Source organism: Alosa pseudoharengus, unplaced genomic scaffold (assembly GCF_046254945.1).
Source record: "Alosa pseudoharengus isolate Yale_2024_CS ecotype anadromous, Long Island Sound unplaced genomic scaffold, YU_APseudo_1.1 YU_APseudo_1.1_scf_1, whole genome shotgun sequence".
NCBI lineage: Eukaryota > Metazoa > Chordata > Actinopteri > Clupeiformes > Clupeidae > Alosa > Alosa pseudoharengus.
This window is the reverse complement of record NW_027468564.1, coordinates 51,034,452-51,055,525: the sequence shown is the minus strand read 5'-3', so window position 1 is coordinate 51,055,525 and position 21,074 is coordinate 51,034,452. Positions and strand designations below refer to the sequence as shown.

At 39.8% G+C, this 21,074-nt stretch overlaps 1 protein-coding gene across 1 annotated transcript; it reads left to right on the top strand.

Moving 5' to 3' along the window:
• The first annotated feature begins 3,664 nt into the window (after positions 1 to 3,664).
• LOC143119434 (integrin alpha-L-like) lies at positions 3,665 to 20,990 on the top strand. Its single transcript, XM_076280941.1, is given in 18 exon segments — positions 3,665 to 3,734; positions 11,870 to 12,000; positions 12,599 to 12,741; positions 12,959 to 13,115; positions 13,517 to 13,655; positions 13,787 to 13,860; positions 13,979 to 14,102; positions 14,993 to 15,135; positions 16,205 to 16,345; positions 17,168 to 17,365; positions 17,528 to 17,652; positions 18,753 to 18,907; positions 19,251 to 19,417; positions 19,857 to 19,973; positions 20,267 to 20,337; positions 20,462 to 20,603; positions 20,711 to 20,809; positions 20,943 to 20,990. Coding segments are annotated over 18 exon segments (2,244 nt in total).
• The last annotated feature ends 84 nt before the right edge of the window (positions 20,991 to 21,074 follow it).

Genomic DNA, 21,074 nt, shown 5'->3' with positions numbered 1-21,074 from the left:
GCTGTTGAATCTGCATTTCTCTTTCTTTCTGTCCCCTTAGCTGGTCGCTTTTCTTCTGCAAGTCAGATTTCCTCGTTGTTTCTCTCACCTTCCTCACCATTGGAACATCTATCTGACTTATTCCTCTGTTCCCCGCCATATTCAGACTGTCCTCCTCCACATTCTTTGACCATCCTCTCGCCATCTCTTTCGTCTGCGGCTCTAGCGGGTTCTCAGTGGTCGCCCTGTGCAGTCTCTCTTGGAGGAACCGGATCTCCTTCTCCCGGTTCACTATTCTGATGATGTCCCTGGTTCGGTCCTCCTCCAGTTGGTAGCGCGCTCTTCCCACCTCTCTCAACTCAAGCACCAGGAGCTCCAGCTGGAGCTGCAGCGTCTTCTCTCTCTCTCTCCCCACTCGGACGTCTTTGCTCGTCGCCGTAGCTACCTGACGCCTCCTGAGTGGGACCCACCCCTCTACATTCCCAGCGCTCTCCTCTTCGTCACTCTCGTACTCATCCATCTGCTGCCGTCTGTGTCCTTCATATTCAGACATGCTCCGACCACCCCTACGGCTGAACTCTCCTGCCTCCAGCTTCATCTCCAGGCTGCAGAATCTTTCACTGAGCAGGCCCATTGCCCTAGTCAGCATCTCAAACTTCTCCATGAAGAAGGCTCTGTCTGGGGGCTGCAGTCTCTCCTTCCTGTTTCCATCTACACTTTGGCTTCCCATCGGGTCAACCTGAACGGATGATCCAACCTCTCCTACTCGCCGCCTCCTCCTCTCTCTGGCCAGATCCTCTTCCAGCATCTTTGCAACTGCCTCACTGTGTAACTACCATCTCTTCAAAGTCATCCTGGACCCTGGCCATTTGTGTGCAAGGTCAGTTTCACAGTAATCTCACTATGTGTCTAAATCAAGGAGAAGCAGTGTTAAGAGGCTCATTTACATAAATTAAACAATACAACTGAAACATAAAATAATTAGTTATTAGGCCAATATTTTGTCCATTTCCCTCACATGATAAGTTTCCTTCTTGCCTGAAACATAGCTGGTTGTATTAGTCCAGTACTTTTCAATTAAAATGATAAGCCAAATACCAGTCGACAATTTAAAACCTAACAAAATCTTACAATTTGTAATCGTATAACATAAATCAGCATCTTACCAACAAATGTGTTTCTTTTGGTCTGGAGATACTTTTGTTAATATCTGTTTTCTATTAGGCTTAATAAGATCTAAATAGTGGACAACTATGTGCTGGTTATTCACTATTGTAGTGCAGTAGTGAATGAGTGGATGTTTCAAACACAGGAACCCCAGGTGACACAGGCTTTATGACATCATCAAATGTTTTGTGATTATGACCAGACCAGTGACCAAAGAGCGGAGTGTTCTAATCTTTGGTTTGTACCAGCATTCTAAGCTACCCATGACATGGGGGTTTATCAATTAAATTGATAAAATATTTTTCCACTATTTCTTTTCTATTTCCTATCGTCACAGTTCTAAGCTTGGTTGAAGTCACTTGTGCAGATAGGATAAAGCAATTAATAGGGTCTGATAGACTAATGTGATTGTCACTTTGTCTGCTATTAAACAACCATAACCATAAATAAACTTGAACTTGTACTTTTTTAAATTATTTATTTTAAGAAATTGATGACCGGGGCCATCACATAAAAGGGTAAATCTTTGCTAAGCCTTCATCTGGCCACAACCGTTAAAGATTTGGGAATGTTATGAATTATCCCATGGATTTGTTTGATATGGTGTAGCAATTGTGGTGGAATTTTGGTGCACCCTCCACCACCTCTGGGCTGTGCAGAGCGCTTTCCTTCAGAGCAGTGCCTATAGAATCTTAATCCATAAAATTATATTGAAATTAAATTGAAATCTGATTTATTACAGGGCCCTATTTTTATCCTTCTTATTATTAGTGGCAGTAGAAGACTTTGTTGAAATGAATCACTTTAGTGTAATTTGTTGTATCAGTTGTTTGTTGTTTCTGTCTTGGTTTACTGTATTCCACTGTTACTGGAGTCATTATTGATGATTATTTGAAAGCAATCAAGTTGTGTTGTTTACCCTGATGTGTCCAACAGGAACCCACATCACCCCACTCTGGTGAGGACAGGGCAGTATTGAAGAATACTCTCAATCAGACATTCTACAGCTCTGAGGGCAGATCAGTGGCTACGTAAGGGCATCTCTGCATTTAAAGGTGCTACATAGACATGTTATGTAATAAATCATCACAATAAAATGACCATAATATGCCATCAGAGATTAATAAAGAAACATGTTATTTTCATGTTTCATGGCTTCACTGACAACAATCCTACAACCAGGATATTCACAATTCCAACTTTCATTTGCAGCCTGCAAATACGGTTTATATTTTGAGTTTTAGCCTGCTGTGCTACCCTCCGCCACTTTCACACACATTTCGACCTTTCGATTGCAAGATTAACCTACAATAGGTTCTACTCTAAAATGTTGATTTTGGACTGTAATGCCCATTTTAAATGCTAGTGGTCATTCTTGCATACCTTTAATATATCAGTTTTATTTTAAATGTTTTTTTATAGTGCATTTTAACATTAATTTCACACAGTTATTCCTCTTGACGATCTCTACAGCATCTAGCTCCAGTTCATGCTACTGTACATAAAGTTTATAAAATCTACAAGAATAGCAAAAAGTAATGCACAGGCAAAAGTACAAAGCTTTATTCACAATGTCGGACAGGTTACAATGCCAGCCCACAGGTTACAATGCATCCATCATGTTTAAGGTCTGCCAAATCATGAAAAAATCTGAATCCTGTAGGTTGATTATGTCGGGTGTCACGCCTCACTCTTGTTCTAAAGGGCTCAGATCTCTTTCACTTTGGCATCTCTGTGATACCGGGAGTTGTCCTCTGTGACCTGGTGAGAAGGTCAAAAAAACAATAAGTAGAGTTTTGATTGTGTGGGAGATTGTGTGGAATGTGGTTTCAAGCCAAGTCACTCTCTCTCTCTTTCAGGTCTATGTTCGTGGACAAGGCCCCTTGGCTTTCCCCGCAGCTAACTTTATCAGCTGCAGGATAGCCAGGATTCTGCGGCTTCCTACTGCTCGACTTCCTGCTGGTCGGCTTCCTGCAACTCCCGGCAACCCCAACCCCCCCCCCCACCCCCCAGCTTGGTGAGCAGCGTTTGCCTGGCTCTCAGTGAAACCCAGTGGTGAGGGTTCTAAGGAGGATGGCTGTGATCAGACCTCTCCAGCTAGTAGTCTTGTGGACATCAGGCAGTTTTTACCAGACTGGACTCTTTTGTCCAAATCTCAGAGAGAGAGAGAGAGAGAGAGAGAGAGAGAGAGATGCTCTGGCCTCAGCAAATAGCAGGGGCTACAGGGTTGCTTTTATCTTTTACCCGTTTTAACCTTCACTTTCCCAGCTTCCCCTGTGATGTTATTGATTTCACTCCTGATGTTTAACATCCATGCAAGTGTGTTCCTCTCATAAAGAAAATCCAATATACAGTATATATGCTTGCATTCAAATTACATTTAAATTCAAAATCAACAGACACTTCACAAATGCACTGTATTACATTGTAGCAATTACCGACCAAAGCTAATTCTCTTTCCCTATAGTGTTCTTTTCTATGGCCTTTAACATAGACATTGTAGGACATAAGATTTACAATGGATTGGGATCCCATGAAGACTTCTTTGGATACAAGGTATTGCAGTACCAGTCTGGAAGAGAGAAAGGGTGAGTGACTCCACTATGTATATCAGTGGCAGCTGGTGGTTCTAAAAATAACGGAGGAAGGAAGGTGCGTTTGATTGGTGGCAAATGTGAGGTTGTAATGGTGTTGGTGGCATATGTGAACAATAGAGTATGTAGGCCGCCTATCCAGACACATTTAAAGCAGTAGTACTGTATGTACTATGTAGCATTTTACCTGGCAATGTTGTGCTATAAAAGCTGTTCTGACATTCTCAGGGGTGGTCTGACCTAAGGAGCTACTGTAGGCTAGAATGCAGTAGCCAGAAAAGTTGTGGGTTCAATTCTTGGCTTCCACCATTGTGCATTTGAGCAAGGCACTTAACCCCAAATTTCTCCAGGGACAATGGACTTGGTAATATAATTCTCACTTTGGATAATATGTGTCTGCTAAATTAATGCAGTACATGTAAATGTAAATAAATGTAAATTTAGGTCTGGGAAGTCAGGAAAGATATGTCTAATTGTGAAATACTGTTTTCCAGATGTGAAAAATTATGGAAAGTCTGGAGGTTATTTGTAACATTGTTTTAAAGCCAAATCACTATAATTATGACCGGCGCTAGCGAAGCGGTCATATAGGGATTGTCAAAGTTTTTTTTTTTTTTTTGTCATCTACTTCCTGAATTTTTGGTCAACAATACCCGGGACACCGAACCACCGGGGCACATGAAATTTGGTGGGTATGTAGCCCCACTAGACTTTTACGGAATTTTTTTTATGGTATGGTATGTTGGTCTCAAGGGCCCACATCAACCTAGCCCATAATCACTCATTTGTGATTTGCACCCCCCCCCCCCCCCCCCGGTAAAAATGAAAATGCAATATCATTCTGCTTTAATCGCCCCTCTCTTTAGTTAGGATGTTCAGAACTGCACCAAAGTTTATGTGTATGATTAACCTGACATTCTCTGGGGGTATGCCAAGTTTCGTAGAATTTTATCCATGGGGAGGTCTAAAATTAAGGTGTACATTTAGTAACTGTACACTCATTGGCCTGTAGATGGTGGTGCACACATATACACACGCACACACACACACAGGCACGCACATACCATCAGTATCGGCAATTAGAACGGCCGATACATAATTACAAATTCAGTAGGATTAAAGGAAAACCAAATATTCATCATAATAATTTGGCTGCATTTCCACGTCACAGCTATAGGCCTACCATTTAAACTTCGGATCTACACATTAATTCACATCAATACGAAAATAGAAACACCTTGACATCTGCATGTAAGCATCCCAAGTAGGTTATATACCACACAGAGACATAAATAATTGTAATTATTTTAAGATTAGATTGTTGCACCATGCAATAATTTTTCGCAGTGTCACTTAAGAACACGTTTGAAGATAAGAAAGAAGTCGAGTAAGAAAGAGAGGAAATGTGTAGGCTTAGATTTTGATGCAGTAGGCTACAGACTAAACCACATGTTGCTTTCTCTGCTTTTTACCTCATAGGCCTAATAAAATATTCACTTAGCAAAGATAATGTCAAACTATTCTGGCAACGTCTCGTTTCATAACTTGATTGCATTTTTGTCCGCTTTTCATCACATTATTATGACCATTATAAATGTAGGCTATTTTGCACGCTAAAATCTGATTCATCACAGGTAAACACAATAAAGAATGGGAACGTAAATTGGATTATGTATTCTAAGTTGTAATTCCTCTGTATGTCCTGTTGGTGACCTCAGTGAGAAGTAGGCCTACTGTTTAGACGCTCTTAGACGCTCGTAGATCTACGAGTGTTTTCACGACGCTCTTAAGCTACGATGGTTTCGGGAAACAGTCGGCAAATCTTAAGACGTTCGTAAGAGGGACTTTACGACGCTCTTAGGCTTAAGATGCTTTCGGGGAACTGGGCCCAGGGCTGTACCTACCTACACATATTTGTTGAACGTGCTACAAAAATCATTCTTTGCGATGGATGATTTAGTACCAACGTTACGGTCCGATACAGTTTTGCCTATGGCTATACCGTGAGACTGAGACGATTTTTGTTTGTTCGAAGTGCGTGTTTAGGGTGTGAGAGAGAGGGGAGTCGATTATTATGAAGGTATATTGGGTGCAAAAGTGGCGAGCACATTTAACTGCAGATTTTGCATGTGCACACTAAAGTCATAAATGTGTAACAGTAAAGTTGAAGTTGTACATATTTTTTTATATCTTATTAACACAAAATAGGGGCTACGGGTTCACAAATCCTTTTTACAGGTACACAAATCCTATCCTGTGAGTCACAACTTTCAATAGTTATGCACTCAACACTTTTGCTCAAATCGTTGCAGCGCAGTTGGTGCGAAACACATTTGCACATCCGTGTTTCATAATCTGAGAACATGCACAACATTTGTGCATTTGTGAAGCCAAATGTGAACTAATGCATCCGAAGTTGTGCATCTGTGAAATAATTTCTCATTAATAAAATTCTACAGATGGCTTTGATTTTCTTGCACGACTACAAGTCAATTGATACAAGTGCTCGAATCTGCTTCTACGAGTGACGATACTTTTGCTCCTGGCTAGGCGATATAATAGGAGCAAAAAGATTTGTATGTGTGCACGTCGAGCGAATCGATCGAGAAAACAAGGCGGCCGGATCTGGATCCTGGATCGCGCTCAGACTACCATTGCCTATAAGGTAAGTAACATGATAATAATATGAAGAAAGTTATCTTGTTTGTTGGTTTACAATTATTATGACACCTATGTTTAGCAACTTACCTGCTTGCTAAATCCTCCAGTGCCAGATCAAGCTAGCTAGCTATTGCTAGATAAATAACTAGTTTAGAAGTACAGAAATATAACACTGCCCGTCCAAAATCGCAATTTTCGAACAGCTGACTTGTATCTTGCACGAAGACTATTGGATAGTGCTAGGCAAGTTAGCAATTGTTTGCTGTGCAGACATTATGAATAATAAAGGTCGTAAAACTTAACACCACACACCGCAACAAATATTTTTTCCTCGCTTTGTGCAAAGAAAAACTATAAATCGTGTGTCCTTCATTGATAAGGAAACATGCTGAGGTTACTTACTTTATGAGCAGGCAATGTTTGAGCGCGATCCAGGATCCAGATCCGGCCGCCTTGTTTTCTCGATCGATTCGCTCGACGTGCACACATACAAATCTTTTTGCTCCTATTATATCGCCTAGCCAGGAGCAAAAGTATCGTCACTCGTAGAAGCAGATTCGAGCACTTGTATCAATTGACTTGTAGTCGTGCAAGAAAATCAAAGCCATTTGTAGAATTTTATTAATGAGAAATTATTTCACAGATGCACAACTTCGGATGCATTAGTTCACATTTGGGTTTACAAATGCACGAATGTTGTGCATGTTCTCAGATTATGAAACACGGATGTGCAAATGTGTTTCGCACCAACTGCGCTGCAACGATTTGAGCAAAAGTGTTGAGTGCATAACTATTGAAAGTTGTGACTCACAGGATAGGATTTGTGTACCTGTAAAAAGGATTTGTGAACCCGTAGCCCCTATTTTGTGTTAATAAGATATAAAAAAATATGTACAACTTCAACTTTACTGTTACACATTTATGACTTTAGTGTGCACATGCAAAATCTGCAGTTAAATGTGCTCGCCACTTTTGCACCCAATATACCTTCATAATAATCGACTCCCCTCTCTCTCACACCCTAAACACGCACTTCGAACAAACAAAAATCGTCTCAGTCTCACGGTATAGCCATAGGCAAAACTGTATCGGACCGTAACGTTTTGGTACTAAATCATCCATCGCAAAGAATGATTTTTGTAGCACGTTCAACAAATATGTGTAGGTAGGTACAGCCCTGGGCCCAGTTCCCCGAAAGCATCTTAAGCCTAAGAGCGTCGTAAAGTCCCTCTTACGAACGTCTTAAGATTTGCCGACTGTTTCCCGAAACCATCGTAGCTTAAGAGCGTCGTGAAAACACTCGTAGATCTATCAGTGGAGCAGCAGAGGCAGGTCTCTAACATCACCTCAGCTTTTAAAGGTTTGCAACTCTTTATTTTAGCATAACAGGGTCATCTGCATAGCAGTGGAAAGACATACCATATTTTTTAGCCTAAAGGGAGTATATAGAGGGCAAAGAGGATAGACACAAGAATGGATCCCTGGGGGACACCACAGAATAGAGGTGCTGAGAAGGAAACAAATAGTCTACTTTCAATACCAACACACTGCTGAGATGGAAGCTCTAATAGTGGTAATCTTGCTAACAAAGAAATGCAGGAATTTATCACATGTATCTGGGGAAATGTCAAGACTGCTAGATTGAGGGGTGTTCAGAACAGAGTTAATAGTACTAAAGAGCACACATGGATTGTTGCCGTTTTTATCAACATTATCAGAAAAATATTTAGTATTTTCTTGTTTTACACAAGCTGTAAGCATCTCATAAACTACCAGTTGGTATTGTTTCCACTTTCTTAAAGATGACCTGCCACACATATTTCATTACTTTGTAGTAATGTCTGAAGTTCTACCATGGAATCTGTATTTTTTTTGCGGAAAACATGCCTTGGTTACCTTGTTTCAGGCCATTCTAGCAAACATACAGTCGGTTAAGACATTCGGAAAGGTTACCGCCCCCCACAAGGGGGAAAGCATGCTAACATCACACAATGGAAGTCAATAGGTGAACTCGCTAACAGTTAGACTTTATACATTCGTTGCTGTGATGGTAGCCTACTGCTCCAGGCTTAAACAGCAAACTTTTTGCAGTCTGTGGCATTTTTCCAAAAAATAAACTGAAGCCATTTGATCCTCAAGTCTGGGTTCTTGGGCAAAATGCATTGTTGAAGTTCTATTTGTGCATTTGTTGACATTCAGCCATCCTTGCATAGGCCTACGAAAACTGTCACAGAGCTAAACGGATTTTGTGGGCATGGTCTCAACTGGGCGAGCTCATGAATAGCAATGAGCTCTATCAATTTCATGTCAAACTGAAGAGCTTTTGCAATTGGCCTAATTTCTCCGCTCATTTCTTTTCAGTGGCTAGAGCTGACAGAGGAGGTAGCTGTTAATTTTCACATTCACGACATAGCACAAACACATATGGACCTAACATATAAAAAAAATACAAGTAAAAACGGTTTTGTGTGGCAGGGCACCTTTAAAAAGATAGTTTAGAAACAGTACTGTTCACATATAAAGCCTGGCGCCATCTTGGGAAATCAGTCACGTGATAATTCAGCTCAAGTTGCACAACGTGTTTTCCCAAGATGGCGCCCGCTTGTATACGTGAACGGTACTGTTTTTAAACTATCTTTTTAGTAAACTGTCTGTACACTTACAAAGTTCTCAATGCTTCGGTTTACATGTAGGGCCCCTCATTATGCTACCGTGTAAGTGTGGTGCTATTTTGAGCCTTGTTAGTGGTATAGAAATAGCAATTTCTTTTTACTTTGCGTGTGCCCCGAAGACTCGCGTTTAATGCTAATTAGCGGTTTGTGGTAAAACTGGTCACGTTCAATTAGCATAAAAACATATCCCAGAGAACGGACAAACTTGGTACACATGTGTTATTAACCCCTAGGTTCATTTTGCGCCGGAATTGTCCTTTAAATTCTCTTCTGCTCATAAAATGGCAACTTATTCCACAATAGTGAAAGTGAAAGTGAGAAAATCACTTGAGAAAATAGTGAGAGTAAGTGAAAGTAAAGTTAAGAACTCAAAGACCATTAATCCCATTCCCACAAAATGTTGAATACATCAGCTACAGTCAATATTGTTAAAAGCATAGGAATGTCAATCCCTTTTATAGTTAAACAATCAAATGTCAATGAAGTGGCCAGTTATAATTGTTTGTCCCATGTTTTGTGATGCGAAGCGTCCAACATCTCAAAACTTATATGCAGTATAATTTACAGTTATCTTTGAACACATGCAAAATTGGTGGAATTTCAAATAAAAAAAGCGGAGTGTCTATTTACACCCCTGTTAGGCTACGAATAGCCTTGGCCACACAGCTGAGCTATTCATACCCTGTGACATAACAACAAAAAGACGTTGCTCACGTGCACAAAAAACATGGCGGACATTTGTTTTTCGTCAGCAGAAAGTGAAGAATTCTGAAAGGTTTCAGCACTATATCTGTTCAGATTAAGTTTTAGATTGAAAAGTTGTGTTTTATTTTCATAATCTTGGTTCAGTGAACACATACAACCGTCAGTTTGTTAGTTAACAGAAATTTCGTGAATATGACGTTCAGGCCTATAAACTATAAGTTTACCTGCAAACACTATTTCCTTGTGGAAGCAGATAGTACAGTGGTCACAGACAAGGGCTGGCATACGGGAGACCGGGTTCGATTCCCATGTGATGAGTTTTGGCAGAGTGAGTGTGCATGGGTACCAATGTCTCTGGAGAGAAGGCGCGCAATTTGAACAAGAAATCGGTTCTCAAACGGAAGTTTTGATTGCAACAATTAGCCAGTTCATGCACCAGGGTGTAAATAGCTAACCTGACTCTCGCCAGATTAATTTCGTTCCGCCTAGCTCCACTCATCCATCTGGGACCAATCCATTCAATCCAAAAATGCTTGCATATGATTGAATAAGCCACTTGTCTATCATCTATTGACGTGCTACTTCAACCACTCACATCGAAGCCAACCCGTGGCGCTGATAACAGTCTCACAGTCGCTTCTACGCTATGTCACATCTATGAAACTCCCGCCCTGCGTCCTGATTGGCTGTACCATAAAATTGGGTGCAGAAATCACTCTCAATGGAAGAGGTCCCAGATGGATGTGAGTGAAGCTAGGCGGAGCTAAGCGGAACGAAATTCATCTGGCGAGAGTCAGGTTAGTATGCATGCATGCATGCAGTACTATAAACACCAGGGTACGAATAGCATCCACTTCTAACTGTACATAGATGCAAACAGCACCTTATTCAGAGTGTCTATTACACAGCTGAGCTATTTACACCCTGTTACGTAACAACAACAAAAACATGTTGCTTGTTTTAAAAAAATATATATTATTACATTGTGTGATCAATATGCCAGAATAAATGCACAGGGGTGCAAATAGCATACACTGATATTTGTACCAGACGGGGTACTAATAGGACACATTGCTGTGTGCACCGAGGTATGAATAGAATTCACTTCTTATTGCACCAGGGTACGAATAGCATACACTGCTAATTGTACCAGGGGTGCAAATAGCCTTACCCTAAAAAAAGATATAGGCCTATCTATTCCATTTTATAGACTCTCAAACACATGTCAACATTATAAGCTGGCATATAGCTGAATGGTAAGTAACTTGTCTGGAGACTAGGAGATCGGGGTTCGATTCTTGTTTGAGACAAAGTGAGATGTGCCTCTATCATACCCAGGTAGTGAGACTTGTTATGATAAACACTGTTAAATAAAGGTTTGCAGTACTGAGCCAGCATGTTAATGAGGATTTCAGATAAAAATCAACATGCAGTGACCACCTGCAGCAGATTCCAAATTTCATGTTTAATTCCAAAGCCCCCGTTTCAGACAATGTTTCACCATGAAATTATTTAAACTTGTACACAAACAAATGCTTCGCAAAATATACGCAAACAGTACACACAGAGACATAGCATTCATCAGCACCCTTGCTCACATATTTCTATAATCCAAACCATGAATCAACTTCCAAAAATAAAACAATTTATTCTCAACCCTACAATGGATTCAGCTTCATGTCTAATATACACTATACAAATATACATTCAATAACAAACACAGAAAAGAAATACACTGTCCTAGACAGACAGATAGATACTCAGACAAACACTCAAACAGACAGATACTCAGCCAGACAGACATTGACAAACAGACACTCCGATAGACAGACAGACAGCAACAGACACTCAGACAGACAATGTTCAATGTACAATGTTCAACAACTTCTTGGACCCCAACAATAGCTGCTATTATTATTATTATTATTATTATTATTATTATTGGTAGTTGTAGTATAGTATTATTATTAATAATAATAATAATAATAATAATAATAATAATAATGTTGTTGTTATTGGTGTTCTGGAGTGGTGGTGGTTGTTGTGTAGCCTAAACAATGTTTACATGCATTCCACCAATTGTTTTCTCAGAGTGCACAAAGCAAAAAGTGGATCTAGTATTCCTCTTTGACGGGTCCAGGAGCATGAAGACAGAGGACTTCAGAAAAACTAAAGAGTTAATCAAAACCATCATGAATAAGATGCAGAACACATCAATTCAAGTAAACTTATTTTATAATTTCTATTTATTGTATCTAAGAACACACTGTACGAATTTGTGAGATTGTTTGACCTCAGTTGTTCTTGGCCTGCAAATATTGAAGCCCTGTTTAGACGACAACGAACACGATGCAACCGGTGATGTTTTTCTGCGTTTGACCCTATCATTTAGATGCAAACAGAGGTTTTATCCCCCCGCAAACAGTTTTTAAAAACTCCGGGCTGAACGTTTTTTTGGGAAAACTCTGTTTGTTCGTTTGCGTCTAAAGGTACAAACGGAGACTTATGTGATGAGGCGGAGATTTTTAATCAGTTCAGAAGAGAAAGAGGAAGTGATACCTGTTGTTGGTATTTTCGGGATTCTGATTGGCTAATTTTTTCTGATTGGATTAAGCTTCTCCTTACACTGCCACCGACAGGTTTGGCATGCTCTTGAAAGCATATACCCAGGTTAGTGTAAAGGAAAAGTTTTCTGAAAACTGACAGGTGTGCACGATGTTATTTTTGAAAACGGAGAGGGTGAAATGTCCGTTTATGAAAATAGCTGGCCACGTATAAACATAGCCTTAATCTTTATTGTTTGTTTGTTTTCTTAATTAGTTTGCAGCAGTTCAGTTCTCTTCACAATTCAAGACAGTTTTCACATTTAAAGACTTCCAGGACAAGAAAGCCCTGAAAAAGCTGGACGATGAACTACATATGAAATCGCTGACACACATACACCAAGCCTTGCGCTTCACTCTGTAAGTACTGTTCTTTCCTTCCTTCATTCATTCATTCATTCATTCATTCATTCATTCATTTATTTATTTATTTATTATATTATTATATTTAATACCCTTTAAATGTTATTGTATTATATATGATATTATATCGTATTGTATTGTATTGTATTGTATTGTATTGTATTGTATTATTATATTATTACTTTACATTGTTTATTATTTGTTTGCAATGCAGGTTGAATCTATTTGACAAACAAGAGAGTGGTAGACACCCAGATGCAATAAAGGCAGTGGTCATCATCACTGATGGCAATCCTTCAGACACTAACAAAATGGGAGGATACATTTTAGAAAACTATGAAGCCTGACACATCATCCGATTTGTCATTGCGGTGTGTAATGCATGTTTGTTTTGTTTATCTTTTTTTGAATCCCACAGTGGGGTCAGAATCACATGAAAGATGATCAGTTCCTCATGCCATATCACTGCATAAGCAGTATGCCACAGTGTAACATGTGTGTTCACAAAATGCTATCACTGACATGGGATATATAAAAAGTATACATTATACATATACATTCACATTTAAAACTACAATATCCAGCTTCTAACATTTCAAATTGTCTTCCTTCTGTATGAAGCTCTGGGGGGGGGGGGGGGGGGGGCTTTTGCTACTTCCAATTCCCAAATTCTGGTCAGATCTTCTAGGAAATATTATATGTTATCATGGAAAAGCACAGTCATTAGTCATTCAGCAGTCATTTTATTGATAATTATTTTTTTTTCCAAAAGGTTGGAAAGGAAGTGAACATGGAAAAACTCGAAAAATTGGCATCAGAGCCCAAATCCAATAATTCCTTCTACATTCAGGATTATGCTGGGCTGAATGGTCTTCTGACAAACTTGCAAACAAAGATCTTCAACATAGAAGGTAATGCCAACTCATGCCATTGTACAATGACTCTTTTGCAGTTTGAGATTGTAATGTCCTCAGTGTGTCATCCATGTTGTTCATGTTGTTCATGTTTTCATGTTCATGTGGTTTGACTTGATGTGTTTAAGGCTCTAAACAGGACCTGGCTCAGACATGGGAAAAAGAACTTTCACAGAGTGGAATGAGTGCTGAGTTTACTGAGGTGAGACAAGCGTGATTAAAAACAAAGAAAGATTAATACTGTGTGAAATATTATTTAGAACAATATAACACCATTTTCAGTACAAATATAAATTGCTTCTCAATGTTTTTCACAACAGGACACATTGATTCTAGGATCAGTAGGATCCAATAACTGGAAAGGATCTCTTTATCAGATTAAGGATAAGAATTCACCTGAGATAGAAATTCAAGACCCAGACATGAAGACTGATTCTTATATGGGTGAGTTCATGATTATAGAATATCTACTAATCTAATATTTTAGCACTGCCCTTATCAAACCTTTTAATACACTGCATTGAATATAGGATGTTTGAATAGATTTCCACTGGTTCAAATTTGTAATCTGATGGTTGATGTCAGTTTCAGTGTATCCTCCTCCTTGAGTTGTATACCACCCAATATATTTTGTTTACTTCATTTGATTATTTGACGGCACACAGTTAAACCTTTTTTCTGGTATGTAAATGTATTTATTCAGAGCAGCAAATGAGTAGCATAGAGTAGCATTCACATCAAATAGATAAAATAGTTAAATGTCAGTGGTGGCTAAAATCCCATTTTACCCCTTTGCTGCATGCTGTTCACATATGTGGACAGTTAAATATCTAAATAAAACAACATTTTGCAAAACATTATTAAATCTAGTAAAGCAACACCAAAGACTTTTTTGTACTTTAAAATAATGTTTCCAAAATCATTTCAATGGTTCATCAACTCGTAACAGGGTGAACGGCACTTCTGCATTCGCTTCGCGGCCCTCAATCGGCTATAACCGCACTATGTAAGTTTGCCAGATCGCGGTAGCGGATCTGTAGTTCGATGGAATGAGACATAAAAAAACTACAAATTTGACATGCTTCTGATGTCGCAATACATCATACTTTCATAAAATCATGCAACATACTCTACCTTGTCTGTGGACATCGTTATTTGCAAAGCTGGTGCTGGATAAACAAATAGCGTGCGTGCGACAGAGGAAAAGTGCTTCGGTGTTGCTTTAAATTAAAATCATAATTAATCTAGGCATTTTTCCCCCGAAAGGGTTAATTCAGAGTAGCAGATGAGTAGAGTAGCATTCACTTTATCATATTTTATGTATTGTCTTAAAGGCTACTCTGTTTCTGTTGGAAAGAAGAATGGCGTTCCTTTGTACTTTACGGGTGCTCCCAGATACAAACACAGGGGACAGGTCATTGTCTTCAGCAAAACTGAACATCACTGGAATGTCACACAAAGAGTTGACAGTGAGCAGGTTAGTTGTGACTGGATTATATGGGCTATGAGGAATTTATATTTCTATTGAAAATGAACACCTTTGTTACAGCATTTCATTTTATACCACAGAAACTCTATATTAGTCCTTGGGCCAAAGACCCAAAATATAGCATACCGGTACCATCTGGGTGGGCAAATTCTAGTTGTGATTTTTTTATACCTACACATCCCTAGTTTATGTTTTGATATGATAGACCTCTGAGATTGGTAGCTTTTTAGTGGTTATCACCTAATCAAGTAAACCACCCTCTAATATTTAAATCGCATTTTAGACGCCTGGTGCATATCCTGGTTGAAGCCATGGTTAAGACACTTGTCAGTGTTGTATAATATGTGTGTTTGGTATCATCTTAAAGAGTATCATCATAGGCTTTCATTTAAGCACATTGGTGAAGCCCTCTGACAAACACAGAGGTCACTGGAGCTCTTTGAACCATCAAAAACACAACATTTTCCACAATTTCCGCCTAAACTATACACTTTCTTTATGCCCTGTGGCATCAGAGAATATTACAGATACAAAGGACAGAAACTGAAATACTCTCTGGACTCCAAGGATTCTGGAAATGTATGCTTTACCCATACTACTTCATTGTTGGATGGGATTTCAGGACTAAACTAAGAAGGATGACTTTGGCCAAAATTCCGCTCATGGAACTTCATTGGTTTGTTAGGTAGATGTGTAATTGTGTTTCTATTGTCATGCCAAGTGTAAATACACTTATAGCCATAATGGCTACAGCTACATCAGGCACCCATATGTAATCTAGCTAAGTGTATAAGTTTAAATGGTAAGTAAGGTCATACGTTTATATCCATGTTAGGGAGTATACTCCAGCAGCATGTTGCACAAAATAAAGTCCTGTGAGAATGTTGTAGGAATGCATAGGTACACATTTGTTTTGGATGCTAGATCCAAATCAATGGATCTAGATCCATTGATGCTAAAAATCTGAGTAGGCTACAACACTAACACTTTTGATGCTTTGCTTGAATGAGTTTGTGAGTACCTGTATGATGACTGTGGGATTATCGTTGTGTTTTAGCTTGGATCTTATTTTGGGGCGGAGCTGTGTGCTGTTGACATTGACTCTGATGGCACCACTGACTTCCTGATGGTCGGGGCTCCCCTCTATTATGAGCCTCAAAGAGAGGGCCGCATGTATGTGTATGCCCTTACGGAAGAGGTAACTATGAGCACTTTATTTCTCTACTGTAACAGCAAAATGTGTATGTGTAACACTCATAGCATCGTATACATGCTAGGTCTGTTAGCAAGTGTGTGTTTAAACAGCAGAGTTGCCTCAACCTTTTTAAACAATACAATGCCGAGACTCAGGATGAAGTAGTAAGCATTATGTAGCAAAGTGAATTACCACTGATAACTTTAAAAACAAAACAAATTTGAATCACCGCACAGTGGTACATTATAAGACCTTCACATCCGCAAACTATACTTATAACGTTACTTACAATATATAGGCTAAATGTAGTCTTCACAAAGGCTAAGACTAATGTCAAACACCCTACAGTTATAGAGTTCATTTACCTTTCCAGGGCTGCTAACGTGTGTGGAGCCAATCAAATGAATGAGTCTCACGGTCAATGCGTGAGAGTTGGCAGCCTTGCCTTTACTCGAGTGAAAGTACTTAAAGACATCTAATAATAGGGTCCTTGGTTGAAAATTGCCAACAAAATTCTGGCTAAACTTATGCACTTGATTAATTAATGCTTTCTGGAAATCCTTCTGTGTGGTAATGAGAGTGAGTATTGCTAATCTATCTATTAGGTTATAGCACCATTTTCCCATTTTAAACTATTATATCAAATTTTTTTGGAAGTAAAATGAAATTAAAAGTTTTAATAGTTTGGCCAAAAACAGTGTCACACAGTTAACATTCTAGTAACATCCAAAAAGAGCCCTGTTGCCTCTACGTAACAAATATAATGAATGGTTTCCTGGTCTCCTTCCAGCCAAGGCACTAATCTGCATATTCCCCCACCCACAGAACAATCTGGAGAAGATGCAGAACATTTCAGAGTCGTCTCAGGGCAGGTTTGCCTCCTCCATGGCCTACCTCAGGGACCTCAATGGTGATGGGCTCCAAGACCTGGCAGTGGGAGCCCCACTGGAGGACAACCAGAGAGGAGCCGTCTATATATACCTCGGAGACAAAACTACGGGAATTCGCCAAGAGTATAGTCAGGTAATAAACGACTCCTCTCATTTGTGTTTACATTTAAATGTGAACTTCTTGGCATCTTATTCACTGACACAAAATCTATAGAGTAGAGTTTTCCCAATAGTAGTGGCTTTCCTGAATGAAAACATGTTTCCCAATTAAAATATCTCTTTGCCAACTGTGCAGCGCATCAGAGCGAAAATGCTGTCAGAAGGTTTGCAGCAGTTTGGGGTGGCCATTGATGGGAAGTCCGACATGTATGGACTGACGGAAATTGCAGTGGGCGCTCGTGGACAGGTGGTTCTGCTAAAGTAAGATACAAACTTTCAATGATTGAACCAGGCCATCCACCATCTCAATATATGTTTTCAAATGTTGAAAGACTTTGAAGGCTTGAAAATGGAGTCATTCAACAACAAAGACTCAGATAAAGTGAAAGATTTGTTAGATAAGTAAGATAAGTTAGTCATTTGTTATGGCATGTAATAGTAACGCCTGTGATCCGCCGGTGATCCACTAGCATGCGATGCGAACACCGCGACGCAGTATCCCTATTCATTTCTATGAGAAGCGAATTCCGCACCCGCATAGGATTCTGGGTATGCGGTGCGACGAGTGCTGTGGCTGCGGCGCGTCAAAAAGTTCAGCAATCCCCAACTTTATGCAAATGAATCCGTCCATCGCGAGGCGAGTATCCAATAGATGAGCAAAATGCAGGGGAGGTCCATCATCACGTAGCCTAAACAAAACCTAATTTTCCGGTGGTTACCGCCAACGTACAGAAACATGTCAGATGAGAAAAAATAATCATAGCAGTGTCTACATTTGCGTGTTTGTATGATGTGTGGCTAGAATCCTACAGGGGCAACTTCATGATTGAAATGACCGCCCAACTTGCAAACTAATTTATAGATGTGACTTTCCCTCCCTAATTTCAAAATAGTGGAGGGGAAACATTTTGTTTGGTTGTTTACTAGGCTACCTGCCGCTTCCACCCATCTACCAATGGGAACGCCCATCAAAGCGTCTTCATGGAGGGTAGCGTTGCGATTTGGGGAATTCGCATCGCATGCTAGTGGATCAGGGGCGTAAGTGCAATAGAATGTGAATGAAGAAGTAGGTAGAAGTACGGCAGAGGCGTAAGAAGTTGAAATCAGATGTACAGAAAAGGGAATGTCAGATAGATATTTAATGTGGGATTGATAGTTGTGCTGAAGTGGACCTGTGCTCTTTGTTGCTGGGTTTTCTTCAGGGGATGAAATGACTCATCTCCTGCTAGGGGGGTGAACTTACGGTGCCATAATGGCAGGGCAGGTGTGCTTTTACCACTTAGCCCCAGGTAGTAAAGCCCCCCCTGTAAGTCAGTGCTTTTATATGACGTAACCGTCCCCTATCCCAACATGCTCCACAGGTCCAAGCCCATCTTTAGTGTGTCGCCGCACCTCTCATTCAGCCCCTCAGAGATCAGCATCCAGCAGTTTGACTGCGCCGAGCACAAGGAGGATTTCCCTGTGTTCTACGTGACCATCTGCTTCAAGATGAGCGAGCAAACCAGAAGCACAAACGGTACATTTGAACTGCCAATAGTGGATTTAGATTATATGAGGATATACCTTGGGTGAAGCCATGAATCTTGTCTTGTTTCACTATAACATGATTAACAGCTGTTTCCAAAGGATACAAATGTATCTGTACAGTATATGAGCCAAAATGTAAATCACAGGTTGATGTGTGATCTCACAAACATGTACTGTATGTTCAGTAGCCTCATACTGACCATGGAGAGTAGTAGTTTCCTGGTGAGTGAGTGCTAATTGTAGTTTCCTAGTGAGTGAGTGCTAATTGTAGTTTCCTGGTGAGTGATGTGAGCAGTCTGTGAGCTTGTGTTTGTTAATCTCTCTGTTGCCAGATGCACTGAGCAAAGGGATTCAGTTGGACTATGACCTGGTTGTTGATTCCCAAAGACAAAACAGCCGAGGTTTCCTTGCTGCAAAAAATGACACTGTGAGAAGTGTTCAGTCAAGGCTTCATCTAAATAAGACTAAAACTTGCCAAAATCATACCATCTATATGCCAGTAGGTCACATATCTAACATGTCACAAATTAAGTGTATAAAACAGCAACTTTTCTCTGAAGTTGTTTCTCTGAATTTTGTGTAAATCCATTGTCAGGATTATGGTGGATTCAGTTGGCCCAGTGAATGTCTGTCTGTCACGCCATCACAGGCTTCTCTGAATATGATCACCCACTGCCTCCTCCTGAAACATGTTTAATTTGCTACGATGCTGATATTAGTGCTGAGTGCAATAGTGGGTATATTATGTGCAATAGTGAATATGTGCAATAGTGGGTATATTATGTGCAATAGTGAATATGTGCAATTGTGGGTATGTGCAATAGTGGATATGTGTAATAGTGGGTATATTATGTAGAATAGTGGGTATATTATGTGCAATAGTGGATATGTGCAATAGTGGCTACTGGTGGGATACTTATTGAGTCTCTCTCCCGTAGAGCTGTGTAATGGACACACTGTCTCCTGTCGTGCTCAAAGTGAACTTCTCCCAAGCTGAGAGCCAGCAGTCTTTTGGGATTTTAAATGTTGACAGCAAGAAATTGGCCATGGTGGAGGTAGGCCTTGATTACCAGACGTTATGAATCATTTGTGGCTTTTATGAGAATTACTGTTCAGTAACAAAATAATATTAATAATAATAATAATATTTCAGCATTCGTTTTAATTATTTATTTTTTGGTCACCGGAAGTGGTCAGTTTTCAGTGTGTTGCAATGATTGAATTTAGTGCAGAGTCATTATAGGAACATCACAGTCTTTATTCAGTATTAAAGATAAAATAAATCACTTCTACTCTAATGCTTTTGCCATTTTTATTTGAAGTTAACCATCATACTAATGTTTGGCAGGTGCCCTTTGAAAAATCATGTGGACACAATGACACATGTGTGGCAAAGCTAAAAATGGACTTCAACTTCACGTGAGTCACTCTTTAAAGCAACATTATACAGCACCTCCCAGCCAGCAATCTGACCCACCATGGCATCACCTGAGCATGGTTTTATCAGCTGTCGTGAGTAAAATTAACTCTTATGTCCCAACAGCTCCCCACTGTTGTTGTTTACTGATCAGGAGTATTTACATGTGAGAGTGGAACTGGCAAATGAGGGTGATGATTCTTATAACACCAACCTCCTTTTCAATTATCCAAAATGCCTGTCTCTTTCCAAGTTAAAAGTTATCAAGGTATTAGCAACAAAGACAGCTAACATTTTAAATCAAAATGTATTATATTTTATGTGATATTTATTTAATCTGAATGAATTGAACTGAATGTTTTAATTCCCTTAAAGCAAAACAAGAGAGCTGAAACTCTCTGTGCAGGAGACCCAGAGAAAACTGACCTCACCATCTGCAGTGTGAGTCTTCCTGTCTTCCGCAGTGAAAGTTGGGTAAGTGTTTCAATTCAACACACATGCATTTGTGCACACACTCACACGCGCACACACACACACACACATTCTCCTTTTGTCGCTCACTGACCCTGACATTCTTTCGTTAATCTCATGTGCTGCATTTGCACAGAGCACAAACTCTATGTTACAGAAATCATTGTTTTGGGATTTGATTTGATCTACACACACACATATACAGAGAGAGAGAGAGAGAGAGAGAGAGAGAGAGAGAGAGAGAGAGAGAGAGAGAGAGAGAGAGAGT